Genomic DNA, 27118 nt, shown 5'->3' on the forward strand with positions numbered 1-27118 from the left:
ACCTCCTGCATTGGAAACTCAGTCTTAACCACTGGACTGCCAGGGAAGTCCCAAGGGGAGACTTTTTTTTAAAGAGAAGTATGTCAAGAACAGAGGGCATTTGTGCAGGCTTCGGGGAGTAGTTGGCAGTTGCTCATTTTGACCACTCTCTTACATAGAGAGAGCTTCAATGGGAGGTAGGTGGGGAATGTAGGGCGAGGTGGACAAATGTGAGCGGGAATCAGGAGGATCACTGGGTCTTCAGAGCGGGGAAGGCCTGAGGAAGGTGGTGACTGACAGGGTGGGCTGGAGGAGAGAGGGGCACAGGAGGCTAATGCTGCTGGGAGGAGCAGTGGGCTGTGGAGCAGAGAAGCTATAGACAGGAAACCTCGGAGGGAGAACTGGCCAGGACTTGGACAGGGTGAGAGAGAACTGCCTGGGGCTCTGTGCCTAGACCAGGGGGCCCTAAGAAGAGAACCAGAGAATTCTAGAGAGCTGGCCTCTGTCACCACACCTAGCATGCTCTGCCTTGAGTTTTCTTTCTCTGTTGCTTTCCTTATCCTCACCTGAAAGGCAGGGGGAGTGTTTTACTCATCCTTGCCTCAGTGTCCACCGCTGTAGGGCATGTAGCAGATACTCAAGATAGCTCTTTGGTTCAGTTATTTTGAATCAACGGCTTTGAGAAACATGTGCTACCTTTGATCCCACTATTAGCAGACCCATCCTTCCCTCCACATGGTAGTTCAGCTCTTTCACTCCTCAGGCGGGCAGACACTATTCCTGGGGTCCTCATCAGCAAGATGATACGTGCTTATCGAGCCGTGATATTAGTGGATGACAGAGGGGATACAGTCATAGATGCTATGTCAGGTTCAGGGTTAGTGAGACAGTTCTCTGGCTACACAGAAGGAAGTTTCTCTACAGGTGAAAGAAGTAGCCGCTACCAAGCAATGCAAACTGTCACCTGCTTCCTTTCTGTTTCTTGAAGCGACTGCTTCAGGGCCCTCTCTGCATACGGAAAGCATGAATAAATGCCTGGGGTGACGGGAAGACAGGGAGCTGCACTGAAGACTGAATATTCACCCAAACATCTACTGAGCATCTACAGCGTCTGTGGACACAGTGAGGACTTAGAGCAATTGCATCTACTGTATTCTCAAAATTCAACCTCAAGGTCATTTTTTCCCGATGCCTCTGGACACCCTTCATCTAGATTAAGGCTGCACCTTGTAAAGCACTTCCCTTTAACCTAGCATTTATAAAATGGCATTTGAAATGCTTGTTTTCTGGTCTGCATGGTCTGCTCAACTGGAAGCTCTTTGAAAGCAAAACCCAATTTTGTCCTCAGCACTTTGCCTGCCAACTCGCGCAGTGCAGGCATCATTTAATCAACGATTGCTGAATTAAACGAGACATTGATGTAGAGTGTCAAGTATGGACAAACTGGCACCTCAGGATCTCAGGGGGAAGTCTTGTTGGAATTCTAACTGAATGTTGGAAGAGTAAGTGGTCATCAAGAAGAGATAAGAGAATTCCAGGTGAGAACAGAGGTGTGCAAACGTTGGAAGGCTGAAGTGTGTGAATTCACACTGAAGGTGTGAAATTCTCCACAGTTGGAGCACATTGGTGTATCTGGGGAGCGAGGGGCCAAACAGGAGAGACAGCTGTACAGGATAGTGTAGAACCTCAGTAACACTGGTGTCAAGTCCATAAAATATAGATTATGGTTGCAGCCTGGCCAGAGAATTAAGATATTGCTCTGGGAAAAAGCCAGAGACCCCACTGGCAGTGCCTCGCACCTCACCCTGCACACAACACGTGCTGCCAGCTGGCCCGCAGACCCTGGCTCGCTGGGGAGCCCAGGGGACTCTGAGATCCCCAGGGTGGGGCCTGTTGGGTGGGACGCCCGGGGTGGGGCACCTGGGGCGGAGCGCGCAGGCGCGCTGATGCCTCGAGCCCCAAGGGGAGGGCGGGTGCGCGCACTTCTCGCGCACGCGCGCACGGAGGGGGCGACGGCTGCGGTGACGCTGCTGCGCCGGGCGGGCGGCGGCGCGTGAGGCGCGCGATTCTCGGTGTCTTGGGAGCAGTGCCCCGGCCCCCGCCGTTCCCGCCGCCGCCATGTCGGGTCGGTCGGTCCGGGCCGAGACCCGCAGCCGGGCCAAGGATGACATCAAGAAGGTGATGGCGGCCATCGAGAAAGTGCGGAAATGGTGAGGGGCCAGGCCCAAGGGTGCTGGTGGGGGAGGCCGCCGGCCCGGGTCCAGAGCAGCGCTGAACTGGCGGGCAGGGTGGGAGCCGACCGGCAGGCGCTTGGGGGGAGGGGGGAGCGGAGAAGGCGGGAGGAGGGAGCCGCTCGCGTCGGCGTGAGGTCAGAGGCCGCGCCGGCCGCGACCAATCAGAGGGTTTCCCGGCCCGCGGGCCCGCCCACCTCCCCCTACCCCCGGCAGCGCGGCGCGGGCGGGGAGCGGCCGGCTTCCGGCGACGCGGAGTCTGGGGGGTTTGTTTAGCTGCGGGTCCGCGCGGGCGTAGTCTCCGCGCCCGCCTGCCTGAGGAACCTTTTGCGTTCTGAACTGTCCCGTATACTAACTAACAATCTCTGAGGGGTTCCCGTTGGCCAGACTGAGCACTCTGCGTATTAAGACGTCTCGGTTAGGTGAGAACTTTAAGGCAAGCCACCTGCCACGGGGCCAGGGAGTCAGAATAAAAATTGCTGTCTTTCTCCTAATAGGGCGCACGCGCGCGAGCTGGATAGGCATTTTCTCTTGGTGACCTGGGAGCTGTTAGTAGAAGAATCAGGATCTCCCCCTTGTTTGGAAACGGCTCCTGTCATGTTCATTGCAGGCGCAGGCTGACCGCCTATTTTGTACCGGGAGTTCCAGTGCGTTATCACCCTAAGTTTTTACAGCCAGGTGTTTTCACCAACTTCTTGAGTACTTTTCTCTAGCTGATTGCTACCGATTGCTACCGATAACTTTTACTTTACTAATAACTTTAAAGCCGGGTAGGTGTTAGCTCCCTCCAAGAAGCCTTCTCCAAGACTTCCTGCCCTTCACCCTCCACTCCCTTCAGAGTCATTGTTACTGTTTAGTCGCTAAGTAACGTCCTACTCTTTGCGACCCCATGTAGCCCACCAGGCTCCTCTGCCTATGGGTTTTTTCCAGGCAAGAATGCTGGAGTGGGTTGTCGTTTCCTTATCCAGGGTATCTTCCCAACCCAGGGATCGAACCCGCGTCTTGTGCTTTGGCAGGTGGGTTCTTTACCACTGAGCCACCTGGAAAACTGAGGGTCATCATTACCTTGGACTTTATTTGCATGTTTATTTGTCCATTTTGCTACAGGACCAAGTTCCTCATCTCTAAGGATTTAAGAATACTAGTTAAATAGTTAATGATTTTCCTTCTCCGAATCTAATGGTCTAGGTTTTGTGAAACCTAGGACTGGGCATCCCTTCCTCTTCTGTCCATCTCTCTCCTCATCTGCAGCCAAGGGCAGTTGAGCATCTTCTGTCACCTGGAACTCTGTACCTGGCTCCCTGTGATCTGTGCCTGCTTCAGGACTGGCTCAGTTCCCTGGTCCATTCATTACTTTGTATTTTTCTTCAAGTGTGAATTTTTTAGCACTCTTTTGCTTAGGAAATAATGCTTCATTGATCTCTTCTTGTCCTTAGGATAAAGACCAAAAATGATCCTTCATACCTCACTAGACTGGCTCAAACTGCCCTCTTTCGCAAGATGCTGGCCATCTTTCAGTTGGAGCCACACTACCTTTCCTTCCGCCTGGCAACTCTCCTCTACCCACTCCTTCCACTTGCCTAGTTAATGCCTGGCTCTGCTCTGCAGTTGCTTCCTCACCAAAACCTTTCAAGAGCCCCAGTCTAAATCGGGTCCTCTCCTAAATGGAACTTTCCACAGTGGCATTAGGTTGAACCATAAGACATCTATGTTTGCCTCTTTTATCTGCAGAAATGGCAGTTTGATGTGGTTGAATCTAATGATCCGGTTTCTAACTGAAATGAGTTGTGTGGTGTCTGTTTACAGTTGGAATTCAGGCTCGGGAGAGTCAGGACTGTGCATCTTGTTCCGTGTGCCCAGGACCTAGCAGAGGGTCGTAGATTAAATATTTGTTGACTAAATGAGTGGCTTGTCCAGGAATTAATTCCAGTTTCTAAGTCTTTAGTTCATTCTTCTTTCTGTTACATCACAGTCTCTATATTTTTGTGATGTCATTTGCTGAATCAAATCAATAACAGCAGTTACTTTTTTTGCTTTTTTGTGCTCACATTGGGACTCGAAACTTTCAGAAGTCACACTTCAGGCTCCCCAACTTTGGCCATCTGTAATCTGCACCCTTATTCAAGAATGTTACTTGCCTTTCCCTCCCCAGGTATGTGTGGGGAGGGGAGAACAGCTACTCGTTTTTTTTTAAGGCCTATCTCAAAAGTACCCTCTTCTGTAAAACGAAATCTTAAAGTCATCTTTTCATGGCGCTTGGCCTTCACCTCTTCCAAAAGCCAGTGTGAGGCTCAGTTCTGTTAGCTGAAAGCATCACGTCCTGCTCCTTGGTTATTGGAATTGTGTTTCAACCCAGAGTTTCCCTGGTGGCTCAGACGATAGAGTCTGCCTGCAATGCGGGAGACACAGGTTTGATCCCTGGGTCGGGAAGATTCCCCCGGAGAAGGAAATGGCAACCCATTCCAGTATTCTTGCCTGGAGAATCCCATGGGTGGAGGTACCTGGTAGGCTACAGTCCATGGGGGTCACAAACAGTCGGACACAGCTGAGCGACTAAGGCACCCAGAGTTTCACAGGAGTTTTGCCTTCCATCCTGATCTTTCAGCCTTCTTTCTTGCCGCCTTCACATATTACAATGATTTCTTTACTTATCTTTCATTGCTATGAGTTCCCAAGATAGGGACGCTATCTTATATATCCTTTTATCGCCTGTAAGGCTTTGTATAATAGGACTTATCAGTGGGATTGAATTAATTTGGGGGAGATGAAGTTATGCAAGATGGATACCTGAGTTTGCAAATGCGCTCATACTCCATACTACTGTAGTCTGTGAGGAAAAAAATGGTTTTGGTACACCATGTGAGCAGAGGTGACAGGCGGAAGGTTCAGGGCTAAAGGAATTCGATAGTGAAGTGTTTCTGGAAAGGGTGATTTTGCCTTGAAAAGTAAAGTATGATTTAACAGAGAGTTTATGAAGCATTTAAGGTTGACAACATGATCTGGTGAGAAGTAGAAAAGCACAAGTTCTGATCAGAAAATCTGTTTTATTTTATCGGTTCTGAGAAGTGTCTTTGTTTTAGGGAGAAGAAGTGGGTGACTGTGGGTGACACGTCCCTTAGGATATTTAAGTGGGTTCCTGTGACAGACAGCAAGGAGGTAAGTGTGGAAGAAAATCAAAACAACAAAAAGGTAACGTCTTCTTTCTTTCTTTGATTGCCTCTTAGCTGTTATGGGATTTATTTCCCCAGAATTGAGTTGAAAATACTTCAGGGACTCATCTGTCATTGGTCTATGCAAAGCCTCTCATTTTATTAGATTCCCCCTTCTCCCCGTTATTCCCTTTTCTTAACCCATTCCTCTTTTCCAGGGCTTGGCCAACTGCAGCCCAGGCCTGCTCCCTGTGATTCCATGTAGTTTAATTTGAACACACCTGTGCCCTCTGGTTTCCTCATTTGTGGTGGCTTTTGAGTTGTAATGGTAGGGTTGAGTAGGCCATAACATCTAATGGCCTGCAAAGCCCAAGATATTTATTATTGGCCTCGTAAGAAAAAGTGTGTGGACTCCTGCTGCCCACTGTAGCATATTAGATGTATTTTGTATGTATGTATGCCTTTCTAATCCCCTTCCATGATTTTATTTGTACATCTGTATATTCTTGAAAAATACATAGCTTTGTTTCATATTTGTATTTTCAAAACTTTGCATCTATATATAACTTTGTGCTGTAAACCTCTTTTCTCTTTTTGTTTGAAAACTCAAACATGTTTCTATAATTGTAAATAAAATTATTATCTTTACTCTTGCATTATATTCTCTTATGTACAGTAACCACATTTATCTATACATTCCCTGAGTGATAAACTCCCAGGTTTCTCCCCCTCTTTTTATTCTAATTGTTTTTAAAAGATCTAAACTATAAAAAGCATACAAAAGTATCTAAAACATAATGTACTCTACAGGGAAAAAAATATGAAGCTAATACCCTTGTAAAAACGACCTATGTCAAAAGATAGACGTTGCTAACTCCCCTAGCAGCCTCTGAAACTTCCCATCATCCCTCTTTCTCCCCTCCAGGGGAGATCAGTCTCCTTCTTTTGCTTTTCTGACTACTTCTTTAGTCATGTGTAAACGTTTCTTTATATAAACAGCATCACAAAGTATCTATTTTTGTGGGTCTGACTTTTTTGCCTAGTGTTACCTGTGTAGAGTCATCCATGTTGTCTTTGGAGCTGTTTGTTCCTTTTCCTTGATGTATGGAATTCTGTTACAGGACTGTACCATGATTTATTAATATCTTACCCATTTTCCTGTAGATGGGTATTTGGATTGTCTCCAGTTTGGGATAATAGGAACAAAGCTCCTGTGAACGTTCTTATTTTGTATACAGGTCAACATGTGTGCGAGTTTTCCTAGAGTATATTCCTAGGAGTAGAATTGCCAAGTCTTAGGGTATGTGTATCTTGACCTGTACCAGGAGTGCCAAAGTGATTGTGCCATTGTATGTTCCCACCTGACATACCAGAGTTCTCACGGCTCCAACAGTTGGTGTTGTTGGACTTCATGTATTAAGATACCTTGTTTTAGTTTTGATAGGGTGATTAAGGGTGTAATTACTAATGAGATAGAGAACTTTTTCAGCATCCTTTGGGATTTCCTCTTTTAAGCAGTGCCAGTTTAAGTCTGTTTGGCTCTGGTCTTTTTCTTGCAGCTTGTAGGGATTCTTTGTGTTGTGGACACATATTTATTGACTGAATACTGTCTGTACCTCGTTCCATTCCATGGCTGGTCTTCACCCTCTGTTTATGCAGGCTTGAGTAGCAGAAGTTTTTTTAATTTTAATGTAGATAAAATAAAATCCTTTTCTTTATAGTGCTTTTAAATGTCTTAAATCTTTCTTTTTTGAGGTTCCAAAGATAGTTTTCCATATAATCTACAAGCTTGTTATTCTGTTCCCATTTATAATACACCTGGAGTTGATTTTTGTGTATTTTGAAGTAGGGGCCCAATTTCATATTTTTCCATGTGGATATGCATTTGTGCCACCACTTGAAGAGACTGTTCTTTTCTTCTTGCTCTGTAGAACCACTTTTGCTGTATTCAAGTATAGATATGGGTCTGTTTGTGTGTTTTGCTGCCAGGTTTTTTGGGTAGCCTGGTTGACTGTGGTGAACATCCTTCATCCATTCTCCTTGAGAACTTGTGAGAGGTTTTCTCTGGATTATATGCCCTGGAGTGAGATTGCTCTGTTGTTGGCTGTCCATATATGATAGATTTTTTAAAGTATTTAGTTAGTTAGTTATTTGGTTGTGCTGGGTCTTAGTTGCAGCAGGCAGGATCGAGTTCCTGGATCAGGGATTGAAACCAGGGCCCCCTGCATTAGGAGTGTGGATTCTAAGCCACAGGACCACCCAGCGAAGTCCCATACATGATTGTTTTTACTCAATGTGGCCAGATCTCTCTCCTGAATGGCTTCCCTGGATAGTCACCTCCAGTTTCCCAAATCCTCACCAACATTTGGTATCATCTAACACCTAATTTTTTGGGCTCCAAAATCACTGCAGATGGTGACTGCAGCCATGAAATTAAAAGACTCTTACTCCTTGGAAGAAAAGTTATGACCAACCTAGATAGTATATTCAAAAGCAGACATTACTTTGCCGACTAAGGTCCGTCTAGTCAAGGCTATGGTTTTTCCTGTGGTCGTGTATGGATGTAGAAGTTGGATTGTGAAGAAAGCTGAGCACTGAAGAATTGATGCTTTTGAACTGTGGTGTTGGAGAAGACTCTTGAGAGTCCCTTGGACTGCAAGGAGATCCAACCAGTCCATTCTGAAGGAGATCAGCCCTGGGATTTCTTTGGAAGGAATGATGCTAAAGCTGAAACTCCAGTACTTTGGCCACCTCATGTGAAGAGTTGACTCATTGGAAAAGACTCTGATGCTGGGTGGGATTGGGGGCAGGAGGAGAAGGGAATGACAGAGGATGAGATGGCTGGATGGCATCACTGCCTCGATGGTCATGAGACTGAGTGAACTCCGGGAGTTGGTGATGGTCAGGGAGGCCTGGTGTGCTATAATTCATGGGGTCGCAAAGAGTTGGACACAACTGAGCGACTGAACTGAACACCTAATTCCTAAATTCTGTTAGTCTGGTAGATGTAAAGTGGTGTCTCTTTGTTTATTCTACGTTTCTCTGAACACTAAGGGAGGTTGATAATTTAATCTCTTCAGATTTCCTTTTTATACATTTAGAGTTCCTCTTCTCTGATGTCTTCTTTCTTTCTTTTTTTTTTTTTTTGGCTGTGTGGCTTTGCGGGATCTTAGTTCCCCAACCAGGGATTAAACTCAGGCCCTCAGCAGTGAAAGCATGGAGTCCTACTAACCACTGGACCACCAGGGAATTCCCCTCTGATTTCTTAAATTTTCCTTATTCTTATATTGGACTTCCTGTCTTTACTTTTGTGATTTGCATTGATTCTTTTATGTTATAGATACAGAAAACTCGAATTAGTTTTGTACATGGCAGTTGTCTTTGTCTAACATGTCACATATGATAACTTTGTCGGTGAAAGAAAGTGAAAGTGAAGTTGTTCAGTCGTGTACGACTCTTTGCAACCCCATGGACTGTAGCCCACCAGGCTCCTCAGTCCATGGAATTTTCCAGGCAAGATTACGGGGTGGGTTGCCATTTCTTTCTCCAGCGGATTTAATTTTTTTCTGTCAAGTTAACTTTTTCCTTCTGATTTTTACTTCCAGGGTGATGTTTCAAAATTATTCTCCATTTCCTGGTTATAGAGGACTTATGCATCTTCTGCTAGCTTTTTAATTTTAACTTTCATTTTTAGACCTTTAATCTGTGTAGGTTTTTTTTTTTAATGGTGAAGATAAGAATCTAATTTTAATTTGCTTCATATCATGAGCCACTACCCCTAATACTGGTCACTCCATGATCTGTCCTTTTTCACTGGTATGTGATGTCATCCCTATTGTAGGCTGTATTCACATGGTTTTGTTTTTGAGCTTTCCATTTTTTTGTTGTTATTTTATCTGTTTCTGTGCTAGATTTATTTACTGTGCTTTTAGAGTGTCTTCATGTTAAGTAGGGTGAGTTTTCTCTCTTGAAGGTTTTTGGAAAGATAGTCTACCAGAGTGAAAAATTCCCTCCTCTTTTTACTTTTTTAAGGCTTATTAAAAATTATGAATAGATAATTTGGACTTAATCCAGCTGCTTTTCCTGCGTTTGCTTTAATGTTCATGGGATGTTCGTCCTTTAATCTATTAAAGTGATGAATTTCTGATGTTTGAACCATTGCATTCTTAAGACAAATTCTACTTGGACATGCCTTTCTTCTTTTTTTTGTTACATTCAGTTCACAGATAATTGAGGTATTTGCATCTGGTTTGTAAATTGGTCTGTAATTTTCTTTCTTATGTTATCTTTACCTTGTTTACACCAGCATCCTGAAACAAATTGGGCAGTTTCCCCTCTTTTGATTTCTAGAACAACTTGCATAAAATGAAGGCCCTACCTTTAGTACTTTCTAGGTCTTTCTGGGTCTTTCTGGGTCTTTGGTGGCAGGAGAGGTGTTGATTATCATTATAGTGGCTCTCATCGTGATTACTGTATTTAGGTTTTCCTTTTTTCTGTACTTATTTTGCTGTTTTGTGTCTTTTCCAAAAAACGTTTCCATTTCAAGTAGGGGATTATTTCTCTAATGGGGGACAGTGCTGAGTCTTCACCCTTACCCACTTCCCCAAGAGTGTTTAGAAAAGAGGCAAGGCACTGTTTGGTTGGCCAGCCATGCTAAGCTTTTGGCAACACATGAGTCAGTCCTGTGCAGTGAAGAATTAATCAGCCTGTCCAGAAGGCCAGCAGTACCCCTGCTGATGAACACTGATCAGTTTTCATGTGTACTGCTGTGTAGTCATTTATACTATCCTTTTGTACTTTAAAGTCTCTGTTGGTAATTATTTTGTCTTTTTCAGATTTGTTATTTTTTTTCCATGTAACATGGTCCTAAAATCTTTATTAAAAGAATCACCGTGTAATTTTTGTTCATCTTTCTTTCATTTTGCTTTGTTCTCTATTTGATTAATTTTTGCCCTGGTTATTTTCGTTTTTTTGTTTTATTCTGTTTTTCCACGTCTTGTGTTGAACACTTAGCACTTTTTTTCTGGTTTTTCTTTGCTTTTTTTTTTTGCAGCCCATTTCACTTCTTAGTTACCTCCCACAGATTTGGACATACATGAGTGTCACGATGTTGTGATGGTGTAAGATTTAGCTGTGAGATTTTCATAGCTTTCTCTTTGGTTTCCCCTTTAACCCAAAGGTTATTTAATAGAATGATATTTAGTTTTTAGATATGTGAGGTTTTTGAAAGCTGTCCTTTTAAAAGGTGCTCTGATTCTATGGAATTGGTAGGGTATTTGTTCTTTGGGATTACTGGGACTTTTTTTGTGATCTGATCTGTGGGCAGTTCACTTATAATTAAAACAGATATATACTCTCGATATGAAGTTAAACAATTGAAGGATTTGTTATGTTTTCCAAATCTTCTGTATCTTTGCTCATCTTTGTATGGTTCACTCTATATGTTTCTGAAAAGAGTGTGTGAAATTGTTGGTTTGTTTGCTTCTTCATGGTCTCAGTTCAGTTCAGTCGCTCAGTCATGTCCGACTCTTTGTGACCCCATGAACCACAGCACGCCAGGCCTCCCTGTCCATCACCAACCCCCGGAGTCCACCCAAACCCATGTCCATCGAGTCAGTGATGCCATCCAACCATCTCATCCTCTGTCGTCCCCTTCTCCTGCCCTCAATCTTTCCCAGCATCAGGGTCTTTTCAAATGAGTTAGCTCTTTGTATCCTTCATGGTCTATGAGTCACTTATCCTTTGTACTTTGAAGCTCTATTTTTGATACATGTATGTTTATGATTCCTACCTCACCTTGACCTGTTCCTCCTTTTCCCAGTAGGTAATGTCCTTCTTTGTCCCTTTCTCACCTCAAATTCTGTTTTATCTGATACTACACTTTATATCCCATGTTCTTTTGATTTGTATTTGCCTGGTATGTCTTGTAATACTGTTTTTCCCCGTTTTACATTTTTCTGCTTATTGGGCAATATTAGGATTAGGTTTAGCTGTGGGTGACGGAAAACTCAAAATAGCAGTGGTTTAAAGCAGTTATTTTGTTCTTAGAGGAACAGAAGTATGCAGTCCAGGACTGGTGTGGTCATTTTGTTCTAAGAGTCCCCAGGGACCCAGGTTTCTGGCAGCCTCTCTATTCCTTTTGTTTTTAAATTTGCTTTTAAAAGAGTAATGGTTTTATTCATTTTCGTTGTTTCTGTTGTGGGAAAATACACATATCATGAAGTTTACCATCTTAACCTCTTGAGCGTGTACAGTTCAGTAGTGTTGAGTGCATTCACCTTGTATAACCCGTCTCTGAAACTCTTCGTCTTGCAGAGGTAAAAAAACTCTGTACCCATTAAATAATTCCCCATTCCTCTGTTCTTGTTTGACCTTATATTTCTTCAAGTTCGAGCTCCAGTCATCATTCAGCATATTCAAGTTCAAGGCAGTTAAGAGAGTGGGAGGGTTGGCAAATAGTGTTTCCATGAATTTAAGGAGTTTCCCAGAAGTCTCCTTAAGATGTATATACTAAGTGTTCATAATAGCTGTGGCATGTCTAGGCGCCAGAAAGGCTGGGAAAGTGTGACCACCTAAAAATTCTATTTTTATGGACAAGGATTTCAGTCATAAGGCACTTTCCTTTTATTTTTTTCCTCTTCACCTCATGGTGACTAGACAGATTTTCTTCTGCTGATCTGGAAGTTCTACATTCTATTTTTAATCTTCTTATTGGCAACTTCCAACCTAATAAGACTTACACTAATTTTCCATATCAATGTATAAAGCTTATCAAATTCTGTATTTTTCCTCTGAGCCTCTGGTCTCCATCGCCTCCCTCCCCCAACCCTTTCATCCCTACCCTGTCCTTTGTTTTAAACAGAATTTCATCTTTTTTTGGCCACACTGTGTGGCTTTTGGGATCTCAGTTCCCTGGCCAGGGACTGAACCCTGGTCAAAGCACTGGGCGCCTGGAATACTAACCACTGGGCCACCAGGGAACTCCATAAATGGAACATCCTGTAATGTTGACATCTAGCTTCATTTCTTAACTTTTAGTTTGTTTCATCTCTTTATCCTTTCTTTATATATTCTGACTTCTTCATCTAGTTTTTGCTCAATAATCTTTTCTTCAGCTCTTACCTGTTTCTGCTAATAAACTCATTCACCTAATTTTTACTTTGAACAATTTCATTGCTCATACCAAATATCCTTGGCGGTGGTTCAGAATGACTTTCCCGTGTCCTCCTTGTCTTTCTGGGAGACTTGCCGTATTTTACTTAAATTCTTCGGTCCTGTCAATGCACTTTTCCTGGTACAGCTTGCTCTGTTAATTGTCTTTCATGGGGCCTGTTTTCCTCCAGTGTCTGCTTAGTTTTCTCTGTGTACTCATCTTTTTCTTTCAACTTTGAGCTGTGTTGGCTAGAAAGAAACATGTAACCGAAGGGAGAACGTGAGCTAAGCTCTGTGAGGGGATGAGATTAGCCTTGGGCTTCAGCCTTTCCCTTTCCCTCCTCTCATCTGCTGTCTCCCAGGGAGCTCTCTAGTACCAGTCTCCACACACTGCCTTTATCTGCGAGCAGCCATCCTCGCCGAGTTCATGGAGCCGGTGGGTAAAAGTTAGAGGGGCTCTGGGGCCACCCTTTGTTTTTCATCTACCCTTGGCTCTGGTAATGCCAATACCATACAGGCCACAGGTCAGGCTGCTCGATCTCGTGTGGGGAGGACACTGCCGACGCCCCCTTCCCCAGTGTTCACACGGAAGCCCCTGGCCCTTTCCTATTTCCTTTTTTTCCTCTTGTGCCATGCAGCATATGGGATCTCACTTCCTCAACCAGGGATCAGATTTGCCCCTCCTGCGTAGGAAGTGCAGAATCTTAACCACTGGACCTGGGGGACATCCCCCTTTGCTATTTCAGGTTCTGCTTGTCCGGGGGACTCAGCTCCCTTTGTCTCTCCAAAGGACTTCTCACAGTGTTCGTATTGGTTTGTGGGCTGGACCCTGAGGTCCATTGGTTTATCTACCTTCCAGTGGTTTGTGGTAGTGTGCCAGCTTCGAAGGTACTAGCATAGACCTGTTAGGTTAGGAAAAATCGAAAATGATCAAATTGGTAAAGAATACATGAAGGATGTAAGGGAGTGGGACACTGCTGATGGGAGAATAAACTGGGACAGACTTTCTACAGGTTGATCATATATGTATAAAAGCTTAATTAACCAGATGTTGGGAATCCTTTCACAATATATACACATATCAAATTACCCCAGGATATACTTTATTTGTTTTTTTTTTTAATTTTAAAATCTTTAATGCTTACATGCGTTCCCAAGAATATACTTTAAATATTGTACAGTTTTATTTGTCAGTTATACCTCAGTAAAGCTGAGAGTGTGTGTGTGTGGGAGCCTTCAAAATATTTATGCCTTTGATCTAGAAGTTTTATCTCTAGACATTTATCCTCAGGACGTAATCGTGATGTGTACAAAGTACATCTGCAGTGTTGAGTATTCCAGTATTGTTCGTGGTATTTAAAAATTGCAAGCAAAAGGAAGATCTTAGCTGTAAAGAATTTAAGTTATTGTACACCTGTATATTGTACAGATTTTTTACCCTTTTAAAAGATGGTCTAAAAAACTGCTTAATGGCATAGAAAAACGTTTTTAATGTGATGAGTTGGGGTGGGGCGCAAGTTATACTGAATCATGCTTCATTTCGTACAGTTACATGTTTCGGGTATCTCTGGTTGTGCAGGTGATTTTCATCTCTTTTCCTGTATTTTCAGAATTTCTTATAGTGAATGGATGTTTTACGTGAGCACAGAATCATTGCACTAAGGAGAGATCAGGGAAAAATAACAGTAACACCAAAAGTTGGCATGGGTGCTGTGACGCTTATACTCCAAATGTATTGCCAGCCTTCTGGTAGAGAGTAGGGAGGCACAGGGTATTTTAAGAGAAATATCTTTATACTTTCTGATCTAGAAGATTTTTTTTTGTGTGTGTGAATAGCCAAATAATCCAGGAAAAATAAAAGGTAAGCATTGTAGACTTATTTCTACTAGTACTAAACAAACACAGTCCTAAATAAGGTGAAGCTAAATGCCTGCTAGTTGAGTAGTGAGTGAGTGAGTATGACGCCTAGAATATTATGCAGCCAGTAAAAATCATGTTTAGGTAGCCTCTGTAGTTAAGTGGTAAAGTGTAATTGCACTAAAATTATGTCTGCATATAAAACACGAAGGGAAGGACTGCATACATCTATATGTGCAGTTAACTTATTGCTGAGTTACGATTGAGAGTATTCACAAAAACTAAGCTGCGTTACCAGTGCAGTGCATGTACGATGAAGTGACACGTATGTGAAGTATGGATTAGTAAGTTTGGGGTTGTCCAGATTTGAAATTCCAGCTGTGAGGATGCTCTCATTTGCAAATGCTTGGGCTGGTGATTGTCTTTCCTGTGGGCTGGTGTGTTGCAAGCTAGTGCTTACCTTCCACTGTGGTTCCCCACCCATGTGACTTGCATCCCACCTAAAGGCAGAGGTGGACGTGGGAGGTCACTGTGAGTGGAGGGGGTGGATTGGTCAGAAGTAGAACTTGCAGGGGCTCCTTGTCCTGTCCCTGCTCACATTACATATAAAGTGACTCCTTCCTTTGTCTAGTCAAAGGGCCTTTCTTCTTTCACTTTTTACCCCTAGCTGTGCTCCTGAACAGCGATCTTTCTCAAGTGAGTATTTTGTAATTCTCACCTCTCCGTGTAGGGAAGGATCAAGCAGAGCATTCTGATCAGGGCAGAAAGCAGGAGGGTCCCACAGAGAACTCCAGTGGAAGCAGATGTATATAGCTGCCTCTCTCTTGTGAGTCATGAGATTAGCGCTGGAAGGGTCCATTTTACTGAAAGAGCCACTGAGGCGTGGGGACACCTTGTCCAGGATCCTGTTATTCCTCGGGTCTTAAAACCACTGTTGTTCCTCATGTCCCTAATCCAGACCTCTGTGGTGTCTCAGCACCTTCTTTCTCTCTCTCAGTGAGTCTTCTGCTTGGCTCTGTCATATTCCTCTTTTTTTCCTTTTCTAGAAAGAAAAGTCAAAATCGAACAGTTCCGCAGCCCGGGAACCTAATGGCTTTCCCTCTGATGCCTCAGCCAATTCCTCTCTCCTTCTTGAATTCCAGGGTGAGTTGCATCCTCATGTCTTCCTTGCAGGAAAATGAACATTTAGATGACCCATCAATAATCTGAAGACTAGTCTGTGTGTCATTTCAGTGCCCACAGTTTTGCTGGTATCTTGCTGGGCACCTGACAGAAGTCTTTGCATTTCAACTTCACAGTAACCCTGCAGGACAGATGAGTCTCCTCACTTTCCAGTTAAGGAAACTGAGGCTCAGGGAGGCGAGGTTCCATGTCTGAAGTTAGTCGCTCGTAAGTGAGGACCCGTGGTAGGTCCTGGTTTTCTGGATCAGAAGCTCTGTTCTTTAGACTGTGCATCTGATGAGAGCACTTCAGAGGAGCACCTCCCCGACTCCAGGCTGAGGCGTCTGTCTGCCTACACTTAGGCCAAGCTCTGCCTCCTAAACCAGTCTTCGGTAGACGTACAGCCTGAGTCAGCACTGCACTGAGAACTCTACCTTGTATACCTTGTGGCAGTTACTGCTTATGAAGCACTATCCCTTCAGCGTCTCCTTTTTACACTTGCATGAGCCTGGGATATAAACCAGGCAGTTACCGTCATCCCGATTTTAGGAAACTGATACTTGGAGAAGAAAAGTATCTACTTAAGCTGAAGAGTGACAGAACTTTATTGTTTTGTATAATAAAATGCTGCTTCCGTTTTAGTGTAGAAGATAGTGGTCATTGCAAGATGAAGACTAGAAAAGGCTTACGATTTTCTCTTTGGAGCTAGACTGGGAACAACCAGGTATCCCCTCCTTCCCTCTCCCCTAACCGCCCCCACCCCAAGGTTCGAGTGGTACAGAAGAGACTACAGGGGGACAGTTCTCCAGCTGCGCGTGAGCTGTCCCCGCAGCATAAAGCTCTGGGAGACACGGGAGGCTCCGCTTCTTCAGCCTGGCCACCTTCTCACCCTTTTCATGCAGTGAACGTGTAATGCGCTCCTGCCGGGTGCCAGGTCCTGTGTACTGTGCTGGAGACTCAAGGACCCGTGAGCCACAGAGCCTGCCTGCACCGGATGTAACGGAGGGAGACCAGTGTGTAACATAGTAAATGCAGGTGTGCACAGGAAGCAGCAGGAGCATGAGAGGGGGTGGTCGTGCCCACCCAAGGGCGCTTGGGACCCAGGGCTCTGCAGAGGAGAGGATGCCTGAGCTGCCCGTTGGCAGGCGTCGGGGCTTTGCAGGAAGATGGGAAGGAGCACGTCATACCAGACACGGTGCTGGTAGCTGCTCTTAGGTTTGGGTCCGACCTGGCTGGAGCCAAGCGTACGCGGGAAGAGCGGCAGGCAGTGAGCCTGGAGATTCGAGCAGTGTGTAGGATGTGATAGGGCCCTCTAGTGGGCAGCAGGGAACCACAGAAGGGTTTAAAAAGTTCACTCTGGCAGTGGTGTGAGGTCCCTGGCGGGGAGGCTGAGACCCAAGGAAGGGCAGCTGGATGGCTGTTCCCAGAGCCCAGGCCTGAGCTGAGGCAGTGGAGGAGGAAGGAGTGGACACACCTGGCATCAGAGCAGTAGGACGGGTCCGATTTGGTGACTGGCTCCCCAGCTGGGGGAGGGGAAGGAATTGTTGAGTTGGTTTTTAACTTAGGTGGTGACTTTAAGCCTTCAACAGCATTTCCCAGGTGGGATCCAGTGGTCCATGAGGCAGTGAGGCAGAGCCTGGGCAGGTGCAAGGCCTGAGCTGACCACCTCCAGACCCTGTCGCCCTCCTTCAGATAGTTGAGAATGCCAGACAGATTGTCATTTTCTACACCTCTCGTGAGAGAGGTTGAGAGGCAGAGCCACATCCCTCCATTCACTGGATTGTGAGAAAATACCAGATTCCAGCTATAATTAGTGGATACTAAAGAAGGGACTTGTATGCTTATATTAACCTTCCTGACATATAAATGTTGCATAAACTTAAAGATCCTGGCTGCATCCGGTGGTGCTTAGAATATATGTCATAAAATAACATGTGCTTAAATTCGTCAATTTAGATTCTGTTGGTAATTTGCGGTGTGCAGAAGCCCTGGGAATGCCTGCCCTTGGTTTAGGGGCTGTTTGCAGCTGTGATTGGTATGTGCCCAGCTGTGTCCACGCTGTCTGCAGAGACCCCAGGCCCTTGGCTCTGTACTGGGTCCTCCTTGAGTGTGACCGTCCTCAGCCATTGCCTTTGTCCTGTTTGATTTTCAGATGAAAACAGCAACCAGAGTTCCGTGTCTGATGTCTATCAGCTCAAGGTGGACAGCAGCACCAACTCGAGCCCCAGCCCCCAGCAGAGTGAGTCCCTGAGCCCTGCGCACACCTCTGACTTCCGCACAGATGACTCCCAGCCCCCCACGCTGGGCCAAGAGATCCTTGAGGGTGAGTCTTCCCTGGCCCAGGACGTGTGTCTTAGAGGGGCCGTGCTCTTGCTTTCGATCTTTTTAAGAGTCACAGGTTAGAGACAGTGCCTCAGAGCTGGCAGCTTCAAGCCGTTTGTCCGTTGTTTGAGGCTCTTTTGGGGAAGGTTGTATTTTCCCCTTTCACAGAATGATGGAAAGAAACAGCAACACGACTGAGTGCCAGGCTGTCCGCAAGGAAGGTACTTTTCATATTTGAGGCCTGGTATGAGTCTCGGGTTTCCCTGGTGGCTCAGCAGTAAAGAATCTGCCTCCAGTGCAAGAGATGCAGGTTTGATCCCTAGGTTGGGAAGATCCCCTAGAGAAGGAAATGGCAACCCACTCCAGTATTCTTGCTGGGAAATCCCACAGAGGAGCCTGGCGGGCTGCAGTCCATGGGGCCATAAAAGAGTTGGACACAACTTAGTGACTAAAACAGCAAACAGGATTCTCCTTCAAAGCCTGTGGAATAGTGACTGTTGCCTCCATGTTATCGATGAGGAAGCTGTCTTAAAAAGTTCAGTTGCTTGGCCACGATCCCACAGCTGGTGGAACTGCCTGATTTGTTTCATTCCTTCTAACTTCGGAGTTAGTGCCCTTTGTACTGGATTCTGCAAATTTCTTCTTAGAACGTATGTTGATTCTATAACCAGTGGATACCCCTTCTCCAAGGCGCCTCTCAGGAACACTCCCCCAGCCTGGGGGGTCTCCGGTCCCAGCAGGCCCTGCAGTTACACTGACCTTGCTTTTTTAGAGCCCTCCCTGCCTGCCTCGGAAGTTGCTGATGAACCTCCGACCCTCACGAAGGAAGAACCAGTTCCTCTAGAGACACAGGTAAGGAGGTGCTTTGGGTTTCCTAGTTTCTAAGGGAAATGTCAGGGCTCTGTTGATGCGCACGGGCTCTCTAGTATGGGAGGGATGTAGTGGGGGTGGGGAGGCAGCGACGGATGCTGGTTAGGAGGTAGGGAAGAGGTCCTGTGATCTGTGAGACAGTCGGGGTTGTGGTTAGGGTGGAAGGGGAGGTCTGCTTCAGAGGGATGCCCCGTCATTCCACGCTCTGGCTGCGTCTAGATTGCTGAGGAAGAGGAAGACTCAAGTGCCCCTCCCTTGAAACGCTTCTGTATGGACCAGCCTGCAGTGCCGCAGACAGCGTCGGAAAGCTAGCACCACCCTGGCGCCCTTCACCTCCAGGCCCCATGCCTCTATTTATTGCATTCTGGTTCTGGCTGTGCTGTGTTTCTGGGGTAAGGGCGAGCACCGGGGTCCAGAGCCTGCACCTCAGAGCCTTCTGGGCTGGAATGCGGACGCGGAACCTGGGGTCGTAGCATCATCTTCCCGTCCCTGGCACCTGTGTCTGCCTGATCCTGAGAAGAGGAGCACTCCTGTCCTCTTTGCACCCCAAGGAGGCTGGCACCTCAGCCGCTCCAGGATCATCTGTCACCTGCAGTAGCAGTCTCTGCTCCACAGCCTCTGGACTGAGCTGCTGGTGCTTCTGCAAGAGGAAAGAGTGGGGGAAGGCACCCTCCAGAGAAGAGCGTGCCGAGGGCTAACTTGAACTTGAATGGAGACTGTAGATTCATGGACTTGCCCATAGGGCTAAGGACCCTGTAGGCTGCTGTTGGAGAATGCCTGAGTAGACTCTGGAGGGAAGGGAAGGGCTTAACTCCACACGACGGCAGAAAAGTCCCACCTAGACTTCATGCTGTCCTGGCACTTGTACCCATTCCTGAGGCCATCCTGCCTCTCGTGGGCTCTCTGGCTGCTGACAGTCCTTTGTCCCCAACTGTAACCACCCCCTTCCCCCAACACACACACACGCACATACTCGCAGCTGTTTCCACCTGGACATTTCATTCCAGTATCCCCCTGCCTCCTGCCATGGTCCCCAGCTCTCCTGCCGCAGACTCTGCCCCAGCGAGAATTTGAGGTTCTGACAGTACTCATCCCCACAGTACTCCTTCAGCCCAGACTTTCTAGAAAGTTCCCTTTTCTTTGAAATCTGCATGTTTCATCGAACCTTGTGATTTTATTTTTTGTTTCAAAAAAGTTTAAGAAAATGGAAACGGACAACGGTGAGTGAAGACATATTTTAGCACTGAATAGAATATTTTTAAAATTAAACTATTTGAAATATGTCTGGTTGGCAGCTGAGTGTGTCATTCTTGAGGGTTGTGGGGGCAGGGGCTGGTGGTGATGGTGGCTGAGTGCTTGTGAAGTCACTGTGGGCTGGGCCCGGCCAGTTGTCTTGACTCCCACAGAGTGACTTCAATGAAAATGATTTGGAGACTCTGTTTGAGGTTGTCACATCCTTTGAGTTATACTTCTGCCCCTGTGTACCTGCGATGTGTTTCCCACAGCTCCAGATCCTTAGGTGGCTGACTCTTCAAGTTTTTCCTTTAACTTTTTATTGTGGTAACCAATACACAACGATAGAATTTGCCATTTTAAACATTTTAAAGTACACAGTTCAGTGGCACCAAGTGGATTCACAGCAACGCACAATCATTACCACTCTACAGCTCCAGATGTTTTCATTGCCTCAAGCAGAAACCCGCACCCATTAAACCCTCACTTCCCACTTGCCCCTCCCCCAAGGCGATGGAGGGAAGGGAAATAATAAAAGACAGTGGATTTGGGATGTTCTGAGGTTGAGGAACCAACAGGACAAGCCGGAAAAGACCAGCCAGAAGTTGAAGCTGTAGGGACTTCCCTTGCCATCCAGTTGTTAGGATTCCAGACTTCTGCTACAGGGGACATAGGTTTGATCCTAGGTCAGGGAATTATATCCTCTTAAGTTGCATGGCACAATGAAAAAAAGTGACAGAAGCTGAAACCGCCTAATCAAGGGTTTAGGTCTGTATCAGTGAAAGATGAGTGTTAAACTGGAGCCATAGAAATGGAGGACAACTGCCAAGCAACAGTCACATTAAAGCTTGTTATTTTTTCTATTTTAAAATGAAAATATCACTATAGAAAAACATACTGGAAAAATACATGAAAATATAATGAAAGAAAAAATAACAACCACCCATAACTCCTGTCTCTCCAAGGTAAGCACTGTTTTTTATTTGGAGAGCCACTTTTCAGCTCCTTTTTGTGGAGCTGCAGCTGATACTCTCTATTCATAAAGCCCCACCTCTAGTTTCTACTTCCGGCAGGATTTCCAGCTGTTCTTGATGGTTCTCCAGGGTACCTCCAGTTCTTAGGGCTGAGCCCAAGCCCATCCCTGAGTCTCCCATTTTAGATCTCTGCTTTACCAACACCAGGGCTGGGTTCCGGTCCACAGCGGCCATAAGCACTGGAATGACTATGGTGCCCATTCTGATACGCAACTGGGTGCATTTTTGGAAATACCAGAAATGGCCCCCCATTTCCCTCCCCCCTCACAGTGTTTTTGGAGTTTTCACTCTGCGTGTAGTCTGCCATTAGGTGTCTAGTCCTGCAAGCATCCATGCCCTTAGTCATCTTGTCTGTGCCTCTCAAGTCCGGCCACTTGTCTTCACCGACCTTGCTGACCATTTGCCCCTATCACTGCTCCTGCCATTCCCTTCCAGGTGATCAGTCCCATTCAACCCTCAAATGCTGTGGCAGAATGAGAACTTTCCTTTGCCATTCTCCTCTCTTGATACTTTCTGCCTGGAGATCCCTATGTTTAGGCCCTGAATTTATCAAGTTTGCTCTACTGCTCCTCCTGCCTAGGATGTCCATCCCTCTTTTCTTTCTGCCTAGCGAGCTGCAACTTCATCTCTTCACAATCAGCTCAAATGCCACAAGGCCTCTGAGGTTTCTCCTAATCCTCTTAGAAGAAATGGCTACTGAAGGGAGATAAGCTCTCTTCACTGCTGGATGGCCTGAAAGAAAGAAAGAAAGTGAAGTCGCTCAGTCGCTTTTCGACCCCACGGACTGTAGCCTACCATGCTCCTCAGTCCATGGAATTTTCCAGACAAGAGTACTGGAGTGGGTTGCCATTTCCTTCTCCAGGGGATCTTCCCAAACGAGGGATTGAACCCAGGTCTCCCGCACTGCAGGCAGACGCTTTACTGTCTGAGCCACCAGAATTGCCTAGATGGCCTGAAGGGGCTTCAAAGAGCTGTAGTCTGACCTAGATCAAGGGGGGTGGTGGAAATGTTGCCTGCCACATCAGTAAACAAAGATGTTGCAGGCATCAAGCCATCACCTTACAGCGGCCAAAGGAAGGGAATTTAGGATAGAAACAGGATGCTTGCCATCTAGGTCCACCCTCCCCACCCCTCCCCAGGAAACTCAGGATGAAAAAGCAGAGGATACTGGCCCCAGATAGCTGAGGTGCATATCAAAGGAAAGATTTCAGTGAGCCGGAACTTTTGCATCTTTCCATCCATAGGAAAGCACTAAATTCCTCAACTTGAGATACTTGGTTTTCTTTTAATTAACAGTAATCTCTCTTGACTTCCCTGGTGGTCCAGTGGCTAAGACTCTTTGCTCCCAAAGCAGGGGGCCTGGGTTGGATCCCTGATCAGGGAATTAGATTCCACATGTTTCAACTAAGAATTTGCAGGCAACAACTAAAGAGAATGCATGTGGCATCTAAGACCTAGCACATCCAAATAAATATTAAAAAAAAACAAACAAAAATCCCAGTAATCTTGCCGTGTTCTGATTACCTGCCTTTGGTTACAAAAACTCCTATGTATCCTGGCTCCTCCCTTACCTCTTCTGAGCAGTCTCTCAGACTGTCTGAGATGCTGTTGCCCAGGCTTAAGTCCTTGGTTTTGTCTGCCAAATAAAACATAATTTACAACTTTTAGGTTGTGCATTTTTCAGTCGAAAAATGAGAATTTACCTTTTACTGGCAGTGATCCTTCTCACTTTAAGGTGAGAAGAAAAGAAAAAAAGGTCTGGTATTGGCATGTTGCCATTCAGGGACACCCAGCAGTCTAGACCTGTCTAGGCTGGAAAGATATGTTCTTGGGCCACTGCAGACTTTTGAACCAAGGTAGTAAACAAGAAGATTCTTGAGAGTCCCTTGGACTGCAAGAACAAACCAGATTTCAATCCTGAATATTCACTGGAAGGACTAATGCTGAAGCACCAATACTTTGGCCCTCTGATGGGAAGAGCTAATTCATTGGAAAAGACCCTAATGCTGGGAAAGATTAAGGGCAGGAGGAGAAGGGGGTGACAGAGGATGAGATGATTAGGTAGCAGCACCGATTCAATAGACATGAATCTGAGCAAACTCCGGAAGATAGTGAAGGACAGGGGAGCCTGGTGTGTTGCAGTCCAGGGGGTCACAAAGAGTCTGATAAAACTTAGCGATTGAACAATAAACAAAAAACAATTTAATAGGGATGAATGATTAATAAGTGTGTTTCTGACTGTACTGGATGGGCAAACAGATTTTGAGTGACTGCAGTCTACTTAGGGAAGTAGCTCAAACATTCTCACTCTCCAGCCACGGTTGTTTTTCTACAGCACCCTATGTATAGCGTTCATCACATAGAACAGTGATTATCTCTTATTTTTTTCAAAGCAGTAGTCTCTGTCTTATTTTCTTCCCCTGTTGCACCCCACGTAGGGCCCTGAACATTTTAGGTGCTAAAAGAGACTATATGAGTGAATGAATTTATCTTTAATAGACATGCCCTTTAATGTATTTTTCCAACGAAGCTTCTATATTACCCTTTCCAGCAAACTCCTAGAAGCAAGCATTATACTATTACCCCACTCTAGTCTAGAAGTTAACTTTAGGGGGACCCAACCTGAACCTCAAGTTACCTCAACAGAACCTATGCCGATGAAGTCTCCGGGTTACTTCCCGCCAACCCCTCCTTCCGTGAGCCCCACCCGCGCATCTCCGGGCGTGGCCGAGCGCGGTGCCTTTAAGAAGGAGGCGGAGCCCGAGTGGAAAGACAAAGCCCCTGGCCGCGCGCTCCCCCTCCCCCCTCCGGCGCACCACACGGACAGTGGTGCCCGGATGTCGGTGTCGCCTTCAGTGACAGATGGCGCAGATCAGTACATGTTAGAGGGCTTTTCTGGCCTGACCTCTCTGAATTCCCGGCCTTTCCGTCCCCCATTTTTCCCCACTTTCAACTCCGCCGCCGGAGGCCCGCGCGTCTGTCACTGGCGCTTACATAACGTGACCTTTCACCTCTTCATACTGCCCTCTAGTAAGCTGCAACCCAACTAGGCGGCCCGGGAAGGGGGCGGGACCCAACCGCAGAGCGGCAGCTCCTCTGAGCCAATAGATTCTGGGTGCTGACCAGTTCTCCGCCTATTGGAGAATTCGCCACCGGCGCCACAGGGGAGCAAGTTAGTGTGCGCGCTGGCCGGGCGGGGGGGTGGAGGGGAATCTCCCGCCATTTTTCAATAATTTCCTCCGGTGCAGCTGAGGAGGAGTCGTGACTGCCGAACGTGGGGACCCGTAGCGAAGGTTGGCCGGAGGCTTCGGGACGGCGCGGAAGTGTGTGAGAGAGTTCTGTGCCCGTGGGTCCCGTTCCATGGCTCTAGCGCGGCGGCGCCAGCAGTGAGGGAGCCGAGTTCGCGCCGCCCTCTCACCCCTCCCCTCCCCCACCCCACCCCCGGGAGCCAGGCGCTCGCTCCGGGCCGCGGGGCCTAGTGTTGCGCCGCGGGTCCACCGAGGAGCCTCCGCCTTCCCCGCTGCCGCCGCCGCCGCCGCCGCGATGGCGCCGCTCCTGGGCCGCAAGCCCTTCCCCCTGGTGAAGCCGCTTCCCGGCGAAGAGCCGCTCTTCACGATCGCGCACACTCAGGAGGCCTTCCGCACCCGGGAGTATCCTTTTCCAGCAGCGCCGGCCAGGCCGCCCGCGGGGTGGGGTGGGGCGAGGTGGGCCATGCAGCCCCGCGCCGGTGGCAGCTGTCAGCCAGCCCGGCGCCGGCGGGCCTGCACCCGGAGCCCGAGCCCCGGGCCCGCCGATCCGGGAGTGGGGGGTGGGAGGTAGGGGGTGCGCGGGCGGGCCGGCCAGCCGGCCGGGCTCAGGCCGCCTCCGAGCCTTGAGCCCTCCATCCTTCCCCTGGCTCCGCACTTTGTCCCCGGGCCTCGTTATGGAGGAGCGACCCTCCATCCCACTCCCAGCGGGGGTTGGCGTTAGGCCCTAAGTACCGGGGATGAATGGGGTTTCCTTTGCTGCTGCTTTTTTCTTTTAAAATTAAACCTTCCACTTAAGTTTTGGAAATCGTACTTGCGCGGCCTCGTGATCCGGGTTGTACAAGGCGCGATTGCGTTCTCCCCCACCCCCCTTCCCCCATCCGGATCTCTGCGGGAGCATTTGTGTTTTGCTCCTTCCGAGCGCACTGGAGGCTGATGAACTGACGGGATCAAAATCAAGAATGAATTTCCAGACTCAGAGGAAAGACAGTAAAAAAGTTACCTTGGAGGAGCCGATGCCTTCTATCCCTGGACTTGCACAGATTTGGAATTCTGACGGTGTACAATATCGGTATTTATCTTTAAACAGCGTTTTTCAAAGACACGCTTACAGTTTTAATGTTGTATTGTAGGAACACGAGGCTGATGTTTTAAATGAGAGGCATCCTAATCATTGCTTAAGGTTTCTTGCTATCAAGCTTATTGTCAACTCTCTTAGCTAAACTTGTACCACTCTTACTTTTTTTTATGGATGCCAGATGCATCTTTTTTGAATCTTAACCGTAAAAAAGGTTTTCGAATGTAGCATTTTTTAGTGTAGAGAAAGCTTCAAGAGTGAAGGCTACTGTGTTAGCTTTATCACCGCTTTCCCTTTGAAAGGACTTGATTTCTCAGCAGTGTCTGTTTGCTCCCATGTAGAAGGAAGTGCGAGTGTGAGCCATATCATTTGATTATATTTCTCATTGATCCTCCCTTTAATGTAGTGCTTTATGGGGTTGTTTCAGTGCAGTTTGAGGATATTAGGTGTTCACGCAGGAAGGGCCTTGGAAAATGAGTCCATGCTGTAGGAAGACTCTGGAAGAAATGCAGCCAGAGTATCTCAGAGGGAACTAGATCCTGGAGATGGTGGGGTTCCCCTGCCTGGGTATGCCTGGTAGGCCCAGACAGTTGAGATCACAGGCTTGTAAATGGAAGAGTCAGGAGAATCCAGTGCTCTTGGTACCTCATGCCTGAAAGTAGATCACAAAAGGAACATGGAATGCAGTTCCTTCGCTTTTAATGATGTGAATCCACTGTTTGTTCCAGCTGGTAGCACAAGATGTTTATGTGTGTGCGCTCCGGCTCTTTGCGACTCCATGGACTATAGCCTGCCTGGCTCCTCTGTCCCTGGGATTTCCCGAGCCAGAATATTGGAGTGGGTTGCCATTTCCCACCCAGGGTTCGAACTCCCATCTCTTGGTGTCTTCTGCATTGGCGATTGTGCTCTTTACCACCGAGCCACCTGGGAAGCCTGTGGTATAAGTTAGGGTGTGTTTAAGGGAGAGGTTGAAGTGGTAATCTGGTTCTTGTCCTATTAGGGCTTTGGGAGGATCGTTCTGGAGAAGTGCTCCAGCTCTCCCAAACACAGCATTATTCTAAAAGTGCCGTATTTTTTTTTTAAATAACATTCCAAAACATCAGTGAAGTAAAAAATTACTTGTGGAAATATACTGTATCCTTTTCACATGGCTTTTGAGCAGTTGACGGTTATCACACTAGTATTACTGGATGTTGATTTTCACGTCTGGTCCTAGCGAAGTATAAGAAACTGCAATAGGGAGGAGACACATTCTGAGTCTCTAACAGGAACTGAGCTCTGTTTTTTAAAAAATGGCTGTAGATAGCTAACTTAGAACTGGCAGCCTGGGTTTTTTCGTATCATTTACTGAAATTGTTGAAATATAATGGTATATATGAAGCGTTTCTTTTAATGATGACAGTTGAACACTGATGCGTGTAACTTTTAAAGTGTTGTGTATTTAATAAAAATTCTTCATCTTTAAAATCTCCCCTACCAGTTTTTAGAACTCTTAACAAAGGAGTTCTTAAATTGTGTTAACCTGCTGGGAGAGAAATTGCTCCCTTGGGAATTTCTACAAGTGGAATCACTTTGAGGATGGTTTTTAAACTATTGTACTGTGTGGTTGGCAGGTTGGCATATTTTTTTATTAGGCTATTAGTAATTTCATAGAGGAGAACGAGTATGTGGTTGGGTAACTGCTGCATTTGAAGTGTTGGTTTTTTCACTTTTAAGTTTATAGTTACAGTTATGTTTTTAATAGGATTTCATACTTTAATTTTCTCCTGATTCCTCCCTTTGGATTGCATGTATATTCTGTGGCAAA

The 27118-nt window shown here is 46.4% G+C and overlaps 2 protein-coding genes and 1 long non-coding RNA gene across 4 annotated transcripts in view; 2 read left to right on the forward strand and 1 right to left on the reverse strand.

Moving 5' to 3' along the window:
• The first annotated feature begins 1892 nt into the window (after positions 1-1892).
• On the forward strand, positions 1893-20004 carry BCL7B (BAF chromatin remodeling complex subunit BCL7B). Its single transcript, XM_069570785.1, has 6 exons — positions 1893-2189; positions 5291-5366; positions 15415-15511; positions 17682-17852; positions 18624-18703; positions 18941-20004. The coding sequence occupies exons 1-6, from the start codon at positions 2098-2100 to the stop codon at positions 19031-19033; spliced, it is 609 nt and encodes a 202-aa protein (XP_069426886.1). The 5' UTR covers positions 1893-2097; the 3' UTR covers positions 19034-20004.
• A 253-nt stretch (positions 20005-20257) lies between these two features.
• On the reverse strand, positions 20258-24010 carry LOC138429359 (uncharacterized). Of its 2 annotated transcripts, none has more exons than XR_011252783.1 (3): positions 23894-24010; positions 22560-22624; positions 20258-21720 (listed from the first exon to the last, which is right to left on the reverse strand). It is a non-coding gene; the product is annotated as an uncharacterized lncRNA (long non-coding RNA). The 2 variants fall into 2 exon arrangements; XR_011252784.1 differs by lacking the exon at positions 23894-24010 and adding an exon at positions 23627-23802.
• Positions 24011-24142: 132 nt separating this feature from the next.
• Positions 24143-27118, forward strand: part of BAZ1B (bromodomain adjacent to zinc finger domain 1B) — a 53680-nt gene continuing 50704 nt past the window's right edge. Inside the window, exon 1 of the mRNA XM_069570786.1 lies at positions 24143-24638. Within this exon, the coding sequence (XP_069426887.1) occupies positions 24532-24638 (107 nt within the window). The 5' untranslated portion in view covers positions 24143-24531. The remainder of the gene's footprint in view (positions 24639-27118) is intronic.

Source organism: Ovis canadensis, chromosome 24, assembly GCF_042477335.2.
Source record: "Ovis canadensis isolate MfBH-ARS-UI-01 breed Bighorn chromosome 24, ARS-UI_OviCan_v2, whole genome shotgun sequence".
NCBI classification, from domain to species: Eukaryota; Metazoa; Chordata; class Mammalia; order Artiodactyla; family Bovidae; genus Ovis; species Ovis canadensis.

Bases quoted from the DNA above. Each gene is read 5' to 3' on its own strand.
- BCL7B (XM_069570785.1), top strand. From the start codon at position 2,098: ATGTCGGGTCGGTCGGTCCGGGCCGAGACCCGCAGCCGGGCCAAGGAT. The intron at 2,190-5,290 runs GTGAGGGGCCAG...TCTTTGTTTTAG, and splicing joins ATCGAGAAAGTGCGGAAATG to GGAGAAGAAGTGGGTGACTG. The intron at 18,704-18,940 runs GTAAGGAGGTGC...GGCTGCGTCTAG, and splicing joins CAGTTCCTCTAGAGACACAG to ATTGCTGAGGAAGAGGAAGA.